Source organism: Haliotis asinina, chromosome 1 (assembly GCF_037392515.1).
Source record: "Haliotis asinina isolate JCU_RB_2024 chromosome 1, JCU_Hal_asi_v2, whole genome shotgun sequence".
In the NCBI taxonomy this organism is placed as follows: domain Eukaryota; kingdom Metazoa; phylum Mollusca; class Gastropoda; order Lepetellida; family Haliotidae; genus Haliotis; species Haliotis asinina.
Window position 1 is genome coordinate 54,884,609 of NC_090280.1, and position 19,293 is coordinate 54,903,901.

The window sequence follows — 19,293 nt, forward strand, 5'->3', positions numbered from 1 at the left end:
AGGGTCTGTATGTTTTCCTGTGGCATCAGACGACCACATAGCCAAACTCACAGGCCTCGTACTCCTGCAGTTTATGCATGAACCTTCTATCCATGAATGGGCTGATAGTGTCCCTCATTTTGAAGAAGGCTTCGAAGTCGGCGTAGATGACATAAGGCAAGGGCATTTAATTTTTGGGGTTGGAGAATTTTAAGACGTTGTTGGGGTTGGGCATGTCAATTCTAACAGCCATATCTGCCTCACACCTAGGCAGTCCTCCCGATGTGATTCTAATTAATCGGCTCTAGGGAAACCATGCAGACACTGCTCACAAAGTGGGTTTTCTCTTTTTTTTTTGTTTCAATTGATCGATTGATTGTACAACAGTCTGCTTAAATGTTTATCATTGTGTAGTGACATTTGCCTGTCAGAAATAAATTAATTCTGCGCACATCATTGGGCATGGAGCTGATTAGGTGCATTATAGTCTTATTACCGTCGTGCCCGATGATGTTGACAGACACATTGTTCAGTCTTTCAAATCTGACCCAGTAGGAAATGGGTGTGGGTTTTGTTAAGCCATCCCAGTTAAACCTGTTGTCTGTGGGATAGCTCAAAGATCTTTTTGAATTCACCTTGGTTAGGAATGAGATAGCTCTCACTGAATAGATTGTACAATCATCATATTTATTCTTAACGTTGACTTCTTCTTGCTTTTCCTTATAGTAAGCTGGTAGGTCCAGCTACATCCCACAGGTAAAGTCAATGTTCTGGTGGAATTGGAAGGACATACGACACTATATATACTGGTGTAAATCTGGGTCATAGTCGACCCTATAGTCTCTGGGATCTCAGCCCTGAGCTATGACTCATATCTTGCATATATAGCTTATTGATCAGCAGGCATTTTCTGCATTTTATCTGGAGTGATAGTTTTGCCAAGATATTGTGTGGCCATGCCACCTAATGCCAGCTTCACCAGTCTATCCTGCTTATCAACGCTTTTATCATCCGTCACCATTTGTTCAAGCAGTTCGTTGCACTCCATTGTATAATTTAACAAACGATTTTTAATTGTGATAAAATTATAAGCAACACATATGAAACATAGCGAGATGAAAGTTAAAGGGGCACTGATGCGGAGCAAATAATGTTTCTCGCCAACAGTCTAATTACGAAACCAAAGTGCAAATTGGTCAGCGTCTGCTCCCTCGACCGTGACGGACAAAGGGACTGGGCTTTTGTCCACCTTAGCAGAATTTCTTCACCTAAGCAGTCAGGAGGCCGGATACCCATCATTTGCCATTATTTAAAAATATCCATGGTATTCCTTGTCTGATTGTAACAAAATATCCCAGCAGTGTGTTTTTTTCGGATGCTTGGATGGTGTAGTGATTGATCGAATTTGATCCTATTTCTGTGTTTCTAACCTCGATATTTAATCATGTTATGTGAAAATATGATGTCTACAGGCACATAGGAAGCCATTTGTTTTAGTCCGAAAGATTGCAAAGCTTTATATTCAGATAGTTTTGAGTGTTGGTTCAGCTGTGATAGCAAATATCACACGTAAATTTTGGTAGCTATGGTAGCTACCCTGGTTTATTATTTATGATAACAAAAACACACAGTTGATTTATTTGAATTCGTAAACTAAAAACGATGACTTTGCCTTTGGTAGAGAAATTTGAAAATCGTCTTAGGTTAAAAAAACCCCAACCTTATTACACCTATTTACCCAAGTACACAGCAAATGCCTGTATGTATTCCTTATGTAACATAGTTCCTTTGGTATCCTCAGAACAGTTTCGGCCCATAAGTGTTTTCAGGCTGCATCTTCCTTGCTGTAACTCGTGTTTGATGGTGTAAACCTACACGTGTTATTTGTCATCATTCTCTGGATGGTCAGTTAATGAATTTATAACAGGTATAATTAGTAGTAACACCACTCAGGTAACTCAACAAGGTTCCCATTTGGCATTTTTCCTGTCTGGAGTAAATACTCAACATTATAAATTAAGGTCTGTAGTGGCAAATGTATTGTATGTTATGTAATATGTGCATGTAAGTGATGCAAGAGGGTTTATCAGCTGAGTTACAAAAACAAACATCGATCAAAGGATTAACTGATAACACAATGATTGATTAATTACTTTTATCTTCTACAGCGGATTTGTCAAAAGGCAGTGTGCGTAGATGTACTAATCCATACTGAGTACACCCTGTCGTAAAGTGCGAGTGTAAAAACAACATCCTCCCTTCAAAGAACTAACCATGATTGCGTTGATTAATTGATTGCTCATTACAGGTAAACTATATTACTTACAATGGCGGACATCATACAATTAGTTGCCCGGTGTGCTATCTTGGGTGACCAATGAGAAATTTATCAGGTTTTCACCAGTGTGAAAGACGTGAAACGATGTGTTACTTTTTCGCATCTCAGACTGTTGTAAGACACACGACACAGAGCAGGATTATTTACCAGCTGCAGATGAATGGAATATTGTTCTTTTATGTGGATATTGATAGATATATTCCTGAACAAGGTAGTAGCCTGACATTGTTGCTATAAAATTAGTCCGTTTTACATTCATTATTTGCATTTTGTTTTAATTTATTTGCTGTAGCATTCAGCAGAATCTATATGACAGAAAACACACACTAGATCGCGTATGTGAGTGAAATAGGATCCACATTGGCAATCTATAACAATGTATAAATGTTGCTGTCATGTTAGAAATTTACTATAAGTATGAGCAGACTGTGTGTTCTTTTATCAATTTTCAAAATCATACAAATATGGCAATAAACTAATTAGGGTTATGCGACAAAATACAGAGACGTTATTTTTCTGTCCTAATAGTTTTTTACCATTTCTACCACTGGCAGATGATTAACCTTCAAAGCGTTTCATTTGTTTTCATAATACATTTGTAATGAAGTAAAAATGACTTCACCTTAGTTGATCTGTCTATAATTAAACTCTCAATTGCGCATACGGACTGCGCAGCAGAGGTCACGAACCAGTCACGAATTCTGGGATATCATCCGGGTACTCACAGGAGAAAAACAATAACAAAAGTTTACACCAGTCCCTGGAAATTGCTCCGCATCAGTGCCCCTTCAAGTTAAACACAATGAGAACTTCAAAAATCGGCATGTAACATGAAACTATGAATTCTTTCGCTGAGATCGAGTGACCGGGAAATATTGGCTTCTGACCAGGAAAGTGGTAGGGAGATGAAAAGTTGTATACACACCTCCATCCGGAGAAGTTATGGCTGACTAAAGCTTTATTTACGAAATACAGCGGCTTTGGTAGAAAGTGATCTCATACCCTCATTGTATATACTACTCAGTAATAAGATGCAAGGTACATTTTGACTTTTTAAATCTGCATTGTGCATAGTTAACATCATAGCAATGATTTGGCGATGAGTGATCTCTGAACCCTGTGTTATGGCAGTGTGCACTCCCTGATCTCACACACACAGAGAGAGAGAGAGAGAGAGAGAGAGAGAGAGAGAGAGAGAGAGAGAGAGAGAGAGAGAGAGAGAGAGAGAGAGAGAGAGAGAGAGAGAGAGAGAGAGAGAGAGAGAGAGAGAGAGAGAGAGAGAGAGAGAGAGAGAGAAACAGACTGGCCCCCGGCATCTGTTAAGGTGTCAGCCTGGTTCCCTGTATCTTCTGCGCTGGCGTGAAATTGTCTTTGCTTTAATGACACAGCCGCCAGGGGACCAGGTCGTTGAGGAAACCTCTCTTCTTCTGGAAACAGCTTCAGCCGCGTCGCGAGGGAAATTCGGGGTCGTCCCTGTTTCACAGTTTCACTCTGACGCCGAGAGGTCGTACATTGTGGTGACACTCGAACGTAAGTAAATGCAGCAGAGGTGAGACTTCTGACACTAAACTTTTACGAAGAAAAACATTTATGGTCATGTAATTTGAAGCCAGTGGAATAAGGGAGGTCACCCATTTTGTACATCCCGTAACATGGCATATCGGGGACCGGTTACTTTATATATAATATATACCTAGATATTAGGGGTGAGGGATCATTCACATCGGACATACTTCTCCGAAAATCATTAGAAGTAATGGTCGGATATATTCAGTAACTTGCCCTATGTCTCAGATAAAAGGTCTACTCAAAAACTAGTTCATGTGAATAAACGGAAAGGTTAAGAGTTCCTTCCCTTCCCCTACACTCTGTCTTCCGCAGATAAACAGAGGTAACACTAAGTGTTTCAACCCTACTTATTGTACTTAATTTGGGACTGTTAGTTGTTTTGTGAGCCCCCTAGTAAGTGTTGTGTTAGGCTTTGTTAATAATGGAAGTGTATATCAATGTATTTATATTTACTTGGGATGGGGGAACGGTAGGAACTCTAACCGTTCGGGCTTCCATTTGCATAGCATTTCAAGCCTCCAAGTAATGGTTTGCTGATATGATATTATCATATCAAGAGTTGCCAGTCATCACAGAAACGTATTTATATTTAAGTTTTATGATGTAATATTATGATGGTGTAGAAATTAAGGACCATTCAGAATATATGGCAGATGGGTTATGATGAGTTTTATGGAGTTGCATGTAGATTGTGAACGACAACCCACCTCCCAACACCTGCACACAAATTATTGTACATGTACGTAGTACAAAGTAAGCGACCCCCAGCTTGTTGTACAAAATCCTCTCCTCCTATCACCATTCAAAGACATACCGCAACAAACAGTTCACACACTGCAGTTAGCTTACTATCACTGTTTCCCTCAAGATGCTGAAAGTGACTTCAAACCTGACTAGTGCATTAACTCATTAAGGCAGAGAGCTGCATATATGCAGCAAATTAATTAGCTTCTCACAGCGAGAGCCGCGTATTGGGGGTAATAAAAAGCACCTCTTATTCAGCGAGAGCCGCACATTGGGGGTTATGAAAAGCACCTCTCATTCAGCGAGAGCCGCGTATTGGGGGTTTTACATTTTTAATCGTACAATACCTATAATTTCAATCAATTTAGCAGTAATGATCAAAGATTAGCCTTTCTTACGAGAGAGATTACTTTCTGTGTTAATCAGAAGAACTATTAATGTGTTTTGATAACAATTGCTTGCAATGTCGGGGGCTTATACAGTCAAATGTCTGCAAGAAAAGGGATTATGAGATGTTGTTACAGGAGGTACGTGTTTGTTACTCGTCATTGGGAGTGAATACTAAGATACTATGTTTGCACATTGATTGAATTAACGGTGACATGGTTACGAAACCTTCTTCTAAACTAAATCATTCATTCATTCATTGTAATAGTTCATATAATGAATTGTAGACATAAATAGCAATACTGTATTACACTCATGTTTGTATAGATTTGAAATAAACCAAGTTACTGATTTAGACCTAATTCATTTGCGACTATTGATTTTTAAAGTTGACAATAATACATAATCGAATATGAAGTGATAGCTCTTGCATCTACTCATAATATACATATATAGTACACATAAACCATACGAAGGTAACTAGGGTATTTTGTTCAAGCCGTTTCATGCTTATTTGAAATGTGATTTTTCAATGCAATTTACACAAGCATTGTGTAAGAAACGTTTGTATTTGATCTCTGTAATTATCTTATCCAGTGTAATGATCACGTGTATCAGATCCATCGTCAATAAAAGGAGGAGAATATATCAGTTACGCAATTGATGCGTATAATCATTCAATCAGACAACACTAAATATATGAACACCTCTTTCAACCTCAAAATAACAGCCTCTGGTCGAATGCATGTCCAGGTAAACTTTTGTCCTGTGACAAGTGTAAAACAAACTTATGCGCTGTTACATCATTGGACAACCTGTCTTGTGGAGTCATGCCCATTGCCAATCTTCTGAACCTCGTTTGCTTTCAAAACAAATATAAGTATGCCCATCTTCATAAATATTTGGAGAGATTCAACTACAAGTGTATACATCACAATAAATCAGTATCGTGTTACCTTTTTGAATTCTATAATACACGTACTTGAATTATGATATTTATTCAAAACAATGTACAGATTATATTGAAATGTTCAGCAAGTCATTATGTTTGATGTACAAGTAGTGTGCGCAAAAAGTATACGCAAATAAATACTATCTCTACTCAATGATTGGATTGGGTTATCCGGGGTAAAAATAATCGGATTGTAGCGCTTTGAGCGCTTAGAACAAAATAAACTCGTCAAAGTGCGTGTTAGTCCTATGTGTACATTTCAGGCATCCTTACGATTATGTATGTTCATGATACACAAAGTTTTTCATGATAGCTAGAGTTGAAAAAGCCGAAATCTAGCATATCGATTGGTCAACGATCTAACCAATAGTCAATCTGTATCCAAGCTGTCTAGTGACCGAACGTACTCTTCAGAAATTTAGCCCACGCCCCATCACCTGTCATTTCCAATGTGACAGGTATCTCATGATACGATTGGTCATAGATAACAAATCAGGGACTATATTGAACAGTTAAGACACAAAACGTCCTATTCGGGAACTTTGATGACGCCCATCCTATGACCCTTTGTCTAATGTATGTGCAAGGAATAGCATTATACAATATGCATTCATGTATGTTCGTATATTTCCTGCGTTAAATCTAGATGAACCAAAGCGACAAACTGAATCTGTTATATGTAAGTCACAGACTAGCTTATTAGTACTTTCCTTAAAATATTCAGCATACACTAGCAATGTATCAGCAAAAACGCTTCTTTCATAGATTATTATGCATGTGCGCAAATTCTTCTTTACTGCCATTGACATAGATGTTTTGAACAATTTAATCTCTCACAATGATATGAGAGGGACGTCGTTTGGTTGAAGTATGTCTTACATACAATGAAACGGACTGGCAAACGTCGAGACATCAAATGCAGATGTTCAAGCTGTGATGTGTTTTTGTTCGTTGACTGTTTTGAGGCCTACCATAGAGACTTTTTCTAAGGACGATAACGCTTTATGCACTAGTTGTACAAATGGTACTGTATACCATTCTTGTCAGTTGTTGGGCACAATGTGTTAAGCTCGCGCGATACTGCTGGAATATAGCTAAAATCGCTGTAAAACTAAATTCACTCATTCTCTTCAATTGTTGCATTTCAGTCGTTATTCTTTTACATTTCCAAAATACTAAGACGTGTGTTCACCATCTGAGAACGAATACACTCATCATAGTGTCAGTCTACTCCCATATGTCTTATGTGTTTCTTTCATACATCATTACAGTAACTGATGTTATGTTTACAATACACAAATTGTTGCATGATAGTTGATACAGCCGAAACACAACATAGCCATTGGTCAACAATAAAGCCAATAATCAATCTGTACCCTATCACTTTGAGTGTCCAAACGTGCTCTTCAGAAATTTAGGCCACGCCCCATCACCTTGTCCTTCCTATGTGACAGGTTCTCACGATACGATTGGTCAAAGTATCAGCCAATATAATGAGTAACTGAGATATAATGCGTTACATTCGGGATATTTTATCCCTTCACACGACGGGAAGCTTTGTTTAGCATCGAGTAATGATAAATGTATCATGCAGTATGTATGTGTATGAGTGGTGATGTGTGTTTGCAGCGTTAAGTTAAGATGAACAAAGTGACAAACTATAAATCTCTATATGTTCCATGTTACTTACACACCTATTGATACTTTCCTTGAAATAGTCCATAAGCACGAGCAATGTATTGGCAAAAACTGTAGACGATTATAATGCAAGCACACACACACACCCCCCCCCCCCCCCTCTTTTGAAACTCTATTATAAATAATATATTATAATTCAGTCCATACGATGAGAGAGACAGGAGGAATTTGTATATTTGTTCATCTCGTACGTACAAAGACCGCGTAGGTGTTGATAAAAATACAGCACACACTGGCAAAGGGGTATGAGAGACACAGGTAATAAATTACATGAAATGCTGTAATATATGTATTCACATCGGCCTCTTTTCCATTTACACCTTTACAACACAATTAAATAATCAGTACTTGTTTGTGAGACTAGACAGTTTCCTGTCATATCCGAGACCTGCCTGGGAAATCAGGCATGATTAGCTCTAATTAGCCTCGTCGCAGCAATCAGGCAGTCAGCGAGGGGTGCCAGGTGTTGGGCAGTGGAGCGGCTCCAGGGCTCTATGAGTTAATACCATGCTAGCACTCTACCCACCTCATACATTTAACCCCGGGTATTCTTTTTGTTAAATTTAGTAATGTTAACTCATTTTATTCAGAATTAGCCCAAAACGTGTTATTTTTTAATTATCATCAGCCCAGAAAACATATTCAGCCTTGCATAAACTGTAGGTAGGTTTTAAAGGTGTTATCCCACTTCTGGTCAAGTGCATATGAGTATGTTAATAGTTAAAATGTAAACTATTGACCTGGTACAATCAGAAACTGCTCAGAAGTTGAAGTTCCATTTACTTATCCAAAGGAAATCTAAATTCTAAAAAACCGTAGGGTCAAAGGCATTATCCCATTTCTGGTCAAGGGCACATGACTAGTAATGATAATTTGATGTTTGAAATGTTATTTGGTAATAGTATCATCAACCCTTAGGACATATTGATATTCCAGTAAAAGTTTCATCAGATATATAATGAATAGAGAGATATATGCTTAATAACACATGTGTATTGTTTCGTGAAACTCCTTACATAGAAGGGTGAGGATCTGTTTAGTTTAAAGGCGCACTCAGCAATATTCCAGCCATATGGTGGCAGTCTGTACAGAATCGAGTCTGGGCCAGACAATCCAGTGATCAACAACATGAGCATCGATCTGCGCATCCGGGAACCGATGACATGTCAACCAAGTCAACGAGCCTGACCACCCGATCCCGTTAGTGGCCTCTTACGACAAGCACAGCAGCCTTTTATAGCAAGCATGGGTTGCTGAAGGCCTATTCTACCCCAGGACCTTCACGGGTCCCTATCATAGTAACTTTGAGATATGGTGAAGGTATGGCATCGGAGAAACTTTGAAAGACATTTTGTCAGTTATACCTCCATTTGCAGTTTTCCATTTACCGAGAGTTGGGCATAGTGAGGATGATCAGTGTTGTGAAATGAGTAGTTTGGACTGATTGGCTGGTATTCTTCAATAAAATATTGGTTATGCAGGTCATTAGCATGTGGACACTTGTATTTGTTCCCCAGGGGAGGTAAGTGTAAATGTATAGGGGTATCCAACTTAACCCAGTGCAAAGCACCAACCATAGGAATGTTCCATAATAGACAGTAGAATAATGAGTAGTAATTGGTTCAGTTATCAAAAACATGCACACAAATGAATACAAATGTGGCCCAGCAGCTTATAGACCAGCTGACACATGAAGGTCCGGGATAGAATAGGCCTTTCGCAAAGCATGCTTGCCACAAATGGTGACTCTGCTGGTCCGGTTTGCAGATGTGGTTGACATATGTCATCGGCTTCCAGTTGAGCAGATCAATGCTCATGATGTTGATCACTGGATTGTCTGGTCCAGACGCAATTATTTACAGACTGCCGCCATATAGCTTGAATATTACTGTGTGTGGTGTAAAACTGAACTCACTCACTCTAGACCAGGTACTAACGTAAGCTTCTTCAGCAGATAGTTGCAGGGGTCGAAAACGGTAGAATCACAGAGATAGGTTTCTGTATTGTAACTCATGTTCCCTCAACACAAGGTGGGATAATACTTTAACTCTGCATTATTCAGGCAATGATTCAGCTTACCCTGTAGATGGTGGTAGTAAATCACGTACTGTCCATCTCCCATTGGTATTATTACAATGATGCCATATTTTCCTGACTCCATCAGGAATATTATGTTTATGTCATACTGCCTAATCTCTATTGGGAATATTGTTGTCATACTAATGTTGTGATATTGATGTCATACATTCCTTACTCAATGTATTACACTGACTTTACACTACCCAGCTTCCACTGGCTATATTGCATGGATGTCATACTGTCCAGCTTCCATTGCCTCTATTACATAGATGTCATACTGTCCAGCTTGCATTGGCTATATTACATGGATGTCATACTGTCCAGATTCCATTGGCTGTATTGCATGGATGTCATACTGTCCAGCTTGCATTGGTTATATTACATGGATGTTACACTGTCCAGCCTGCATTGGCTATATTACATGGATGTTACACTGTCCAGCCTGCATTGGCTCTATTACATTGATGTCATACTTTCCAGCTTCCATTGGCTCTATTACATGGATGTCATACTTTCCAGCTTCCACTGGGTATATTACATGGATGTCATACTTTCCAGATTCCATTGGCTGTATTGCATAGATGTCATACTGTCCAGCTTCCATTGGCTCTGTTACATTGATGTCATACTGTCCAGCTTCCAATGGCTCTATTACATGGATGTCATACTTTCCAGCTTCCACTGGCTATATTACATGGATGTCATACTGTCCAGATTCCATTGGCTGTATTGCATGGATGTCATACTGTCCAGCTTCCATTGGCTATATTACATGGACGTTATACTGTCCAGCTCCCATTGGATAAAATTATATAGATGTCATACTGTCCAGCTTTCATTGGCTATATTACATGGATGTCATACTGTCCAGCTTCCATTGGCTATATAACATGGATGTCATACTGTGCGTGTTCCATTGGTTATATTACATAGATGTAGGGCACGGTGGTGGGCGCCAGGCTAGTGATCCGTCAAGGTTGCGGTGTTGGGATCAAGCCCACCTGTGACCAGGTGTAAAAAACCTTGGAGCCAACTTTGTGTGCACACACTTTCACTGTTGTCACAACCCCTAGTGTACAGTTCATGACCCTGTGCACTTTAAAGAACCCTTGAATTGGTTGGTATATGACCAGATGGTGGCTACATGAATGCGTCCAAACACCTAGTTGGTATATGACAGCAATGTGTAGTGAACTTGGACAAAGTGCTGTGGCTATGTGTCCCAGTCCATCCAGCTGTCAGTGTGTACCTCATTAGGATGAGAAGGCCACAACTCGGTGCGCCTAGTGGCTGCTCGAGTTGAAACTGATAATACACAACTGATACAAAGTGCCATTGAGGTTGACATCCAGTGATCGAGGGAAACAAATACTAGCTCCTCTTGCATACACTACTGAGTGGATAAGTGCGCTATATAAATTGATCATGATGATGATGATAATGATGATGATTCATTTGTAGTATTTCATTGACATCCTTCCTTTCTGACTCCATCAAGAATATTATGCTTATATTGCTGAGGTTATTATTTGAAATGTAACAGTCTGTTTGGATCAAACTGATATTGATGAATCACAATGTTGCATTCTGAGGAATGTGTGATGCAGTATATCCAATAGTATATCATTGTGTGGTGTAAGTTATGTATCCAATATACCATTCTCTCTTCATTCTGTGCAGTGTAAGTTATACATCAGCTATACCCTTTCCATCTTTCGTTCTGTGTGGTGTAAGCTGTATATTCAATATACCTTCCCATCCTTCATTCTGTGTGGTGTAAGCTATATATTCGATATATTCTTTCCATCTTTCCCTCTGTTTGGTGTAGGATATATATCCAGTATACACTTCCCAACTTTCATTCTGTTTGGTGTGGGATATATATGCAGTATACACTTCCCAACTTTCATTCTGTGTGGTTTAATTTTATATCCTATATAGCCTTGCCACACTTCTGTGTGGTGTAAGTATTTACATCAGATATACCCTTCCCAGCTTTCATTTTGTGTTGTGTAAGTTATGTATCCAATATACTTTTCCTGTCTTTCGATCTAAGTGTACTCGTGAACATCAAGGGTAGAATAGGTCTTCAGCAAACTATGCTTGCCACAAAAGGTGACTATACAGGTTGTAAGCATGGTAAGAGGCAACTAATGGGATCAGGTGGTCAGACTCAATGACTTGCTTGACACGTGTCCTCAGTTCCCAGATTGATGTTCCTGCTGTTGATCACTGGATTGTTTGGTCCATACTTGATTATTTTTAGACTGCCAGCTGGAGTATTGCTGAGTATGGCGTAGAACTCGACTCACTCACTCAAAATGGAGGGAGGGGCTTCATTTCCAGAGCACAGCTCAAAAACCATTTTGACAGGAGTAAATGTGTCGGAGTTGGTTAACATAATAACGAACATCTTGTAGCCACTGGTTTGCGAGTTCATTGTCCCTTGAAATGACCCCGACTGACCAGTAATCACATGCGTCTTCGTCTGGTTTGGGCACAGACACGACTAAACTGGAATTTGCGCACATGGCAACGTGTCATTTGGTCTGACGAGTCGAGGTTCAATCTGTACGTTGCTGACGGATGCTTACGGGTCAGACGTCTTCCCAACACAGCACTGAATGCTCAAAACATACTGACAACAGTAGCTAGAGATGGTGGGTCAGTCATGGTGTGGGCAGCCTTCTGTCATGGCCAGAAAGTAGATATCAAAGTCATCCAAGGTACAACGAATGCAGAGAAGTATGGTCGTGACATCATCGAGAACACTCTCCTGCCGTTTTTGCATGCCAATCCTCACGTTGATTACCTCTACCAGGATGACAATGCCCGCCCCCATCGTGATGGGAAGATCACTGACCTCAAAAGGCAGCACAACATCGAATCCCTTGACTTGCCAAGTGTCAGTCCGGATCTTAATCCAATAGATCACATCTGGGATGCCATTGGGAGGAGCATTTCCTCAAAAGATCGGCCCCTGACCAACTTTCACGAACTCAGACAGGTTGTCATAGACGAATGGAACAATCTGCCAATGCAGTTCCCGCGTAATCTGGTGGTATCAATGAGACAGAGTTGTCAAGAGGTAGTTCAGGCTTGTGGTGGAGACACCCACTACTGACGCTAAAGATACACTCCCTAGAAACGTTAACAGTGGGTTTCATTACAGGACATGATTGACTTCCATGTGACATGATGGAATTTGCAAAGTGCTGACATTTCTTTAACAAAATGTGCATACTTTTTAGACAACACTTTTTTGTTGATTTGACGTTATCTTTCTGAAATGGAATAAATGATCTCGATTATTTTCAACACACATTTTTATCACTGAAGTAGGGCACAAGATGATTAAGCATGTATTGGGAAATCATTTTAGACTAGTACATGTTAATTGTCATACTTATCGAAACATGTAGAAATAGGCCTTGTCTCAAAATACAGGTGTTGCTTCACTTTTTACCATGAGTATATATATACATGAGCATTAATTAGGCACCACCAAAAATAATTGTTGATTGTAACTAAAACGAATCAAAACAGAGAAGTCAGCCAATTATATCTAAACACACATGCAGTTAGCATGGAATTTACATGCTGACTCAAATGCATGCTTTTCATGCTAAAGTTCTGTCATAGTTCAAGCGACTGAGAGGTATAAAAAGGTGAAATGAAGTATTCTCACTGCTTTCTTATCGACACATCAATAAGTGAACAGTATTGAAATTAAACTTTTTTGGACTTGCCGAGGTGTAGGCTTTCTGAAAATACTAGATGTCAGATTATTGGTATATAATCTGAGGACATGGCGCATTGGTTTAATGAAAGTGGCTTTCTTCTTCATGTTACTGATGGCCGTTGGTAAGTTTGGAGAAGGAGTAATGAGGCTTATCAACAGCGGATGATCCATGCAGCTGAACCCTTTGGCGATGGCTGTTATATGGTGTGGGGGTGTATCTCCTATGACTGTAAGCTGAATCTTATCACCATTTAAGGGAGACTCAATGGTCAGAGATACCAACAGAAAGTACTGGAAGCTGCTGTTTTCCCACATTTTGAAACCACCCCCCTCGCCAGTCGGTCAGTATTTATGGACGATAATCACTCCAGAGCTGTTATCACATACTTGCAGAATAATGCAGTTGACAAATTACCTTAGCCCTGATATCAACCCAATTGAGCATTTATTGGACCATCTGGGGTCAAGTTCAAGTAAGGGATGTACCTGTTCAAAATCTATAAGAATTAGCCTAGGTTCTTCATGACTACTGACAGAGGATTCCAGTGATGTGCATTCAGCATTTGATTTCCAGCATGAGGAGGAGGGTTGCAGCAGTTATCCATGCGAGGGGAGGATACACCAAGTACTGATGTCACCACTGATGTTACTGTTGGCTTAGGATTGAACAGTGAATGTATTTTGAGAACTTTGTGTACGTTGGACCACAAACATCATGTAACCATGGTTTTGGACATGGATTATTTATAACCTTTTCAGTGCCCCCATATGTCCGTCAATAAATTACAGCCAAAAGTAGCGGCAGTGTTGGTAGTTAGTGGATTGACACTTTAGATGGTTCAGTTAACGAAATTATAACCAGCTGCAGGTGTTTGGTTTCCATATCATGAATGACCAGTGTATTTCCACAGAAACGATTCAAACTTAGTCTAAAAACACATCAAGTAACTCTCAGATGATTTGTACTTTCAAATATGTAGGGGCGGGGGGGATATGTCATCTTCTGATGACTCTTGTTTTATAAAATGATCATTTGTACAGTAAAATTTGATATGGGGAGATAACTTTTTCCCAAATGTAACGGATAAATATCACATTTGTTCAGGGGAGATATGTGAGTGCGGCAGTATGATTAGAAGCAAGATGATGGGTAACATTCCTATTGTCTTACACGCTCCAGTCACATCATATCACATATGGTATGCACACAATCAAAGGTATCCGATCTCTTTAAGTATGTAGCATCAGTAAAAGTGTGTATATTAGTTCTGAATTCATTTCATTGTCAATGTCCATTGAGAAGATAATTATACATCCTACCATTGGCATTTTACACACTGAATGTTCAAAGTCATGTAATTGTTTTGTCTGTTGGAAGACCTTTTGAAAATATCAGGTTCGTTATCATGGAACATGTCATACCATCATATTACACTGTGTATGGTAACTAACCTAGTTGTTATTAGAGTCTGACAATGTTTCTTTTGTTTTCAGTAAACACCATAACATCTACAGGTTAAAGATGGATGCTCAAGTCACAGAATCCTTTCCCTACCTCTGAAACAAATGAAATTTGGTAAAGCTATTTGCTGGAAACAAGATCTCAAGACACATTGTATTGACACCTTGGAAATAGGTGATCTCAAGAAAAATCATGTTATTGGAACCCAGGAAATAAATGATCTCATTAAAAGACCAGTTGTTGAAACACTGGAAACTGGTGATCTCAGAAAACGCCTCCATTATTGGAACCCTCAAAATAGTTTCCAAATGGTTTGAGGAGTCATGGAAAACCAACAAAGCAGTCTCAAAGTGTGATGGAATGTCGGAAAACGTTCACTGTCGGCTAATATCCAAACACCTGTGAAGAATTCTTGTGAAATCAAGCCATGTGAATGTGTTGAATGTGGGAATAAATTGACATAATCAGATACTCTTAAGGTACATATGCTGATTCACAGTGGTAAAACACGATGAATGTGGAAGAAAATCTGAAAAATAATGTAAAAAACAATATGAAGATTCACAGTGAGATCAAACCTAATGAATGTGTTGAATGTGGGAAAACATTTACACACTCTGGTAACCTTCAGGCACACATGAGGATTCACACTGGAATTAAACCTTATCAGTGTGATCAGTGTGGGAAAACATTTACAGAATTGGGTCATCTGCAGAAACACATGAGGATTCACACCGGAATCAACCCTTATGAATGTGTCGCATGTGGGAAAAAATTTGCACATTCAAGTAGTCTACAGACACACATGAAAATTCACACTGGAGTGAAGCCTTATGAATGTGTTGAATGTAAGAAAACATTTACACAGTTAGGTAGTCTGCAGAGACACATGAGGATTCACACTGGAATCAAACCTCATCAGTGCATTGTGTGTCAGAAAACATTTACACAATCACAACATTTGCAGACCCACCTGAAGATGCACAGTGGCATCAAGCCTTATGAATGTGTTGAATGTGGGAAAACATTTGCACAGTCAAGTAGTTTGCAGGCACACATGAGGATGCACAGTGGAATCAAGCCTTATGAATGTGTTGAATGTGGGAAAACATTTACACAGTCAAATAATCTGAAGGCACACATGAGGATTCACAGTGGAATCAAGCCTTATGAATGTGGTGAATGTGGGAAAACATTTACAGGATTGGGTCATCTGCAGAACCATATGACAATTCATAGTGGAATCAAACCTTATGAATGTGTCGAATGTGGGAAAAAATTTGCACGCTCAAGTAGTCTGCAGATACATATGAGGATTCACAGTGGAATTAGGCCTTATGAATGTGTTGAATGTGGAAAAAAATTTACACAATCATGTAGTCTGCAGACACACATGAAAATTCATAGTGGAATCAAACCTCATCAGTGCAATGTGTGCCAGAAAACATTTACACTATCAATTCATTTGCAGTCACACCTGAGGAGTCACAGTGGAATCAAGCCTTATGAATGTGTTGAATGTGGGAAAACATTTGCACAGTCAAATAATCTGACGGTACACATGAGGATTCACAGTGGGATCAAACCTTATGAATGTGTTGAATGTGGGAAAATATTTGCACAGTCAAATAATCTGAAGGTACACATGAGGATTCACAGTGGAATCAAGCCTTATGAATGTGTTGAATGTGGAAAGAAATTTGCACATTCAAATAGTCTGCAAACACACATGAGGATTCACCGTGGAATCAAGCAGTAAGGATTGATTACTGTTTTGGGTTTCGAAAATGATGTTCCCCTGCAGTCATCCTACGTAGGTATCCAAGGTGGAATCCCATCTTATCAATGTGTTGATTGTGAAAAACATTTGCATGGTCAGATACTCTCAATATAATCAACTGATTGTTGAGTTTTACTGTTATACATATATTTCAGTGAATATATTTCTTCATACACTTTTATATTTTTGACAAAGTATTCATTTCAGCAGAAGTCTGTGAAAGTCCAAGTGCATAAGTTTTTCTTGTTTATAGCCCCGCAGATCAAGCACAGAAGCAGTCAGTTAGCAAATGCATCTGCACCAACCTCAGACTAACTGATCAAAAACAAAATTAGTGAGCTGTGTCGGTGCTGGCCTTTCTTCTAAAGTACTTCTCTAGGTCAAGTGCCGACACATATTCTCATCCCAGCAGGTGCATTTTTTACCACCAACTTTTGTTGAACAAAATCAAGATTACCATCATACGAGTTGACCATTGCTACACCACAAAGGAAATAAAGTCTTGTTAGGTAATTACCGTTTTTCCATTTACCTCATGTTGTAAACTTTGTCAGCATATGGTAATCCACCTTAGACACACTTTCTGGAATAAACCCATAGAACTCAGCTGTCTCCTTTCTTGTGTCAAATTAAGAAGCATTACAACTTAATTCTTGTCAACCTCGTTATTTCTTTGTAAATATCATCAAGAAAAGGTCACAGTTAATTTGACACATTCCTACGATACTGAAGCTCTTTAGGAAATACTTTCCATTGTAAATGCTAGTTCAAGATAACTGTTCCTGTAAGCAGTTAAGGTACATACTCTGTTATACCACACATTGCTTATTTTCAGATGCTAATTCAAGATAACCGATTAATTCTTTGGCACTATCTAGTGATGTCTATGCACTTTGCGCTGTATGCTCCACAGTCTTTATGTCTTTCATGCACATACAAAACATTCTTTTCATTGCTTCCACACACGTGTGTATCTCTAGTCTAGATCTGTATATGTATGTTAGATTCTCATTCAGTAGCCTAGATTCCAGTAGCATAGTCACGAAAGCAGTTCAAAGAAATGTAAACAATTATTTTGAGCAATGATGACATTGTAGGTAAGTCATTTTATTCTGTATTTTACGAATACAATAGTTCGCGAAGGAATATCATTCAAGTAGATTTGCCTCCGATATATGCCCATAGAATAGATTAAAACAGCCAGCATTTGTATTTTGATATTTCACCAACATGAATAAGTACTAGTGTTTTAGTAATGATATAAAATGTTCTGTTTGGTTTGTGATTGTATGTCGTACAGAACAGTTTATTCTCGAATCACATTACGGTAGTCATTAGAATATGGTATTGTCTTCTACAAATATCCATTCAAATGCAGGTTAAAGTATGCAATTACAATTTTCATTTCCTCTTATTTAACTCCATGATTTTAAGAAATATGCATAGTCAAACACAACAATGTCGTCATACAACGTAATTACATAGTCATTAAATAAAGTTATTGTTTTCTGTGAAGCAGAACAAATTCCGACATCTCTTGTTTGAGTAAAGCAGTAGTACATGTATTTTCCCACATTTGCCGAACTCCATATACATCGAAATTGCACATCCAGTATGGGCATTTCGCGCTGTTTAACGCATGTGCTCATTGCATGTATTGTGACAACTGAATTTTACTTACACTAGTTGCAAATTCTTACCGTAGTTATTTCATTAAGTGCGATATACCTTTTCAGTCATAAATCCATTCCTCCATGTGTCGGCGTGGTGGGCGGGCTGGCCAAAGTACTAGACTAGTAATCCAGCGAGCATGAGGTGTTGGATCAAGCCCATCTGTGATCGGGTGTAAGAACCTTTGGACATCCTTGTGTGCACTCTATCAGTGTTGTCAACCCGTGAAGGTCCAGGCTAGTATATTGGCCTTCAGTACCCCATGCTTGTGGTACGAGGCGAATTACGGGATCGGGTGGTCAGGCTCAGTGAACTGGTTGACACATGTTATCGGTTGCTAGTTGCACAAATTAATGATCATGCTGTTGATCACTGGAGTGTCTGGTGCAGACTCGATTATTTGTGACCGCCACCGTATTGCTGGATCGTTGCTGAGTGCAACGGTATACAAGCCTGTGCACTTAAAAGAACCCACGAATCCGCTGGTATATGACCACATGAAAACGTGGAAACACCTAGTTGCGGGTACACCAACATGCAACTTGGACAAAGTACTGTGACTATGTGTCCCAGTCCACCAAGCTGTGAATGGATATCTCGTAACTTGGCTTGCCGTCTGGCAGCAAGAGTTGTCTGCTCCCCAGAGTTGAGATTAAGATGTGCCTTTGAGGTTGAGATTGACATCCGGTGATCGAGGGAAAACACCAGCACCTCGAGCATGGATAGGTGCACTATATAAATATATATAATGATAATAATAATAACTTCCAGGGATCACCCAAACATTCTCCTTTGCGCCTTTCAACTAAATCTGTGAAAAGTAACAAACTCACCATTGTTCTCAGTGCCCTTTTTTGTACCTCCCGATCTCATGGCGCAGATCAGGAGAGTG

General features: G+C 39.2%; 1 protein-coding gene across 2 annotated transcripts; it reads left to right on the plus strand.

Annotated features, from left to right (window-relative positions):
* The first annotated feature begins 3,036 nt into the window (after positions 1 to 3,036).
* Positions 3,037 to 17,336, plus strand: LOC137294095 (zinc finger protein 658B-like). Of its 2 annotated transcripts, XM_067825048.1 has the most exons (3): positions 3,037 to 3,214; positions 3,706 to 3,847; positions 14,983 to 17,336. In XM_067825048.1, the coding sequence occupies exon 3, from the start codon at positions 15,462 to 15,464 to the stop codon at positions 16,707 to 16,709; it is 1,248 nt and encodes a 415-aa protein (XP_067681149.1). In that variant the 5' UTR covers positions 3,037 to 3,214; positions 3,706 to 3,847; positions 14,983 to 15,461; the 3' UTR covers positions 16,710 to 17,336. The 2 variants fall into 2 exon arrangements, with proteins under 2 accessions (XP_067681149.1, XP_067681157.1); XM_067825056.1 differs by lacking the exons at positions 3,037 to 3,214; positions 3,706 to 3,847 and adding an exon at positions 4,151 to 4,208.
* Positions 17,337 to 19,293: the final 1,957 nt, after the last annotated feature.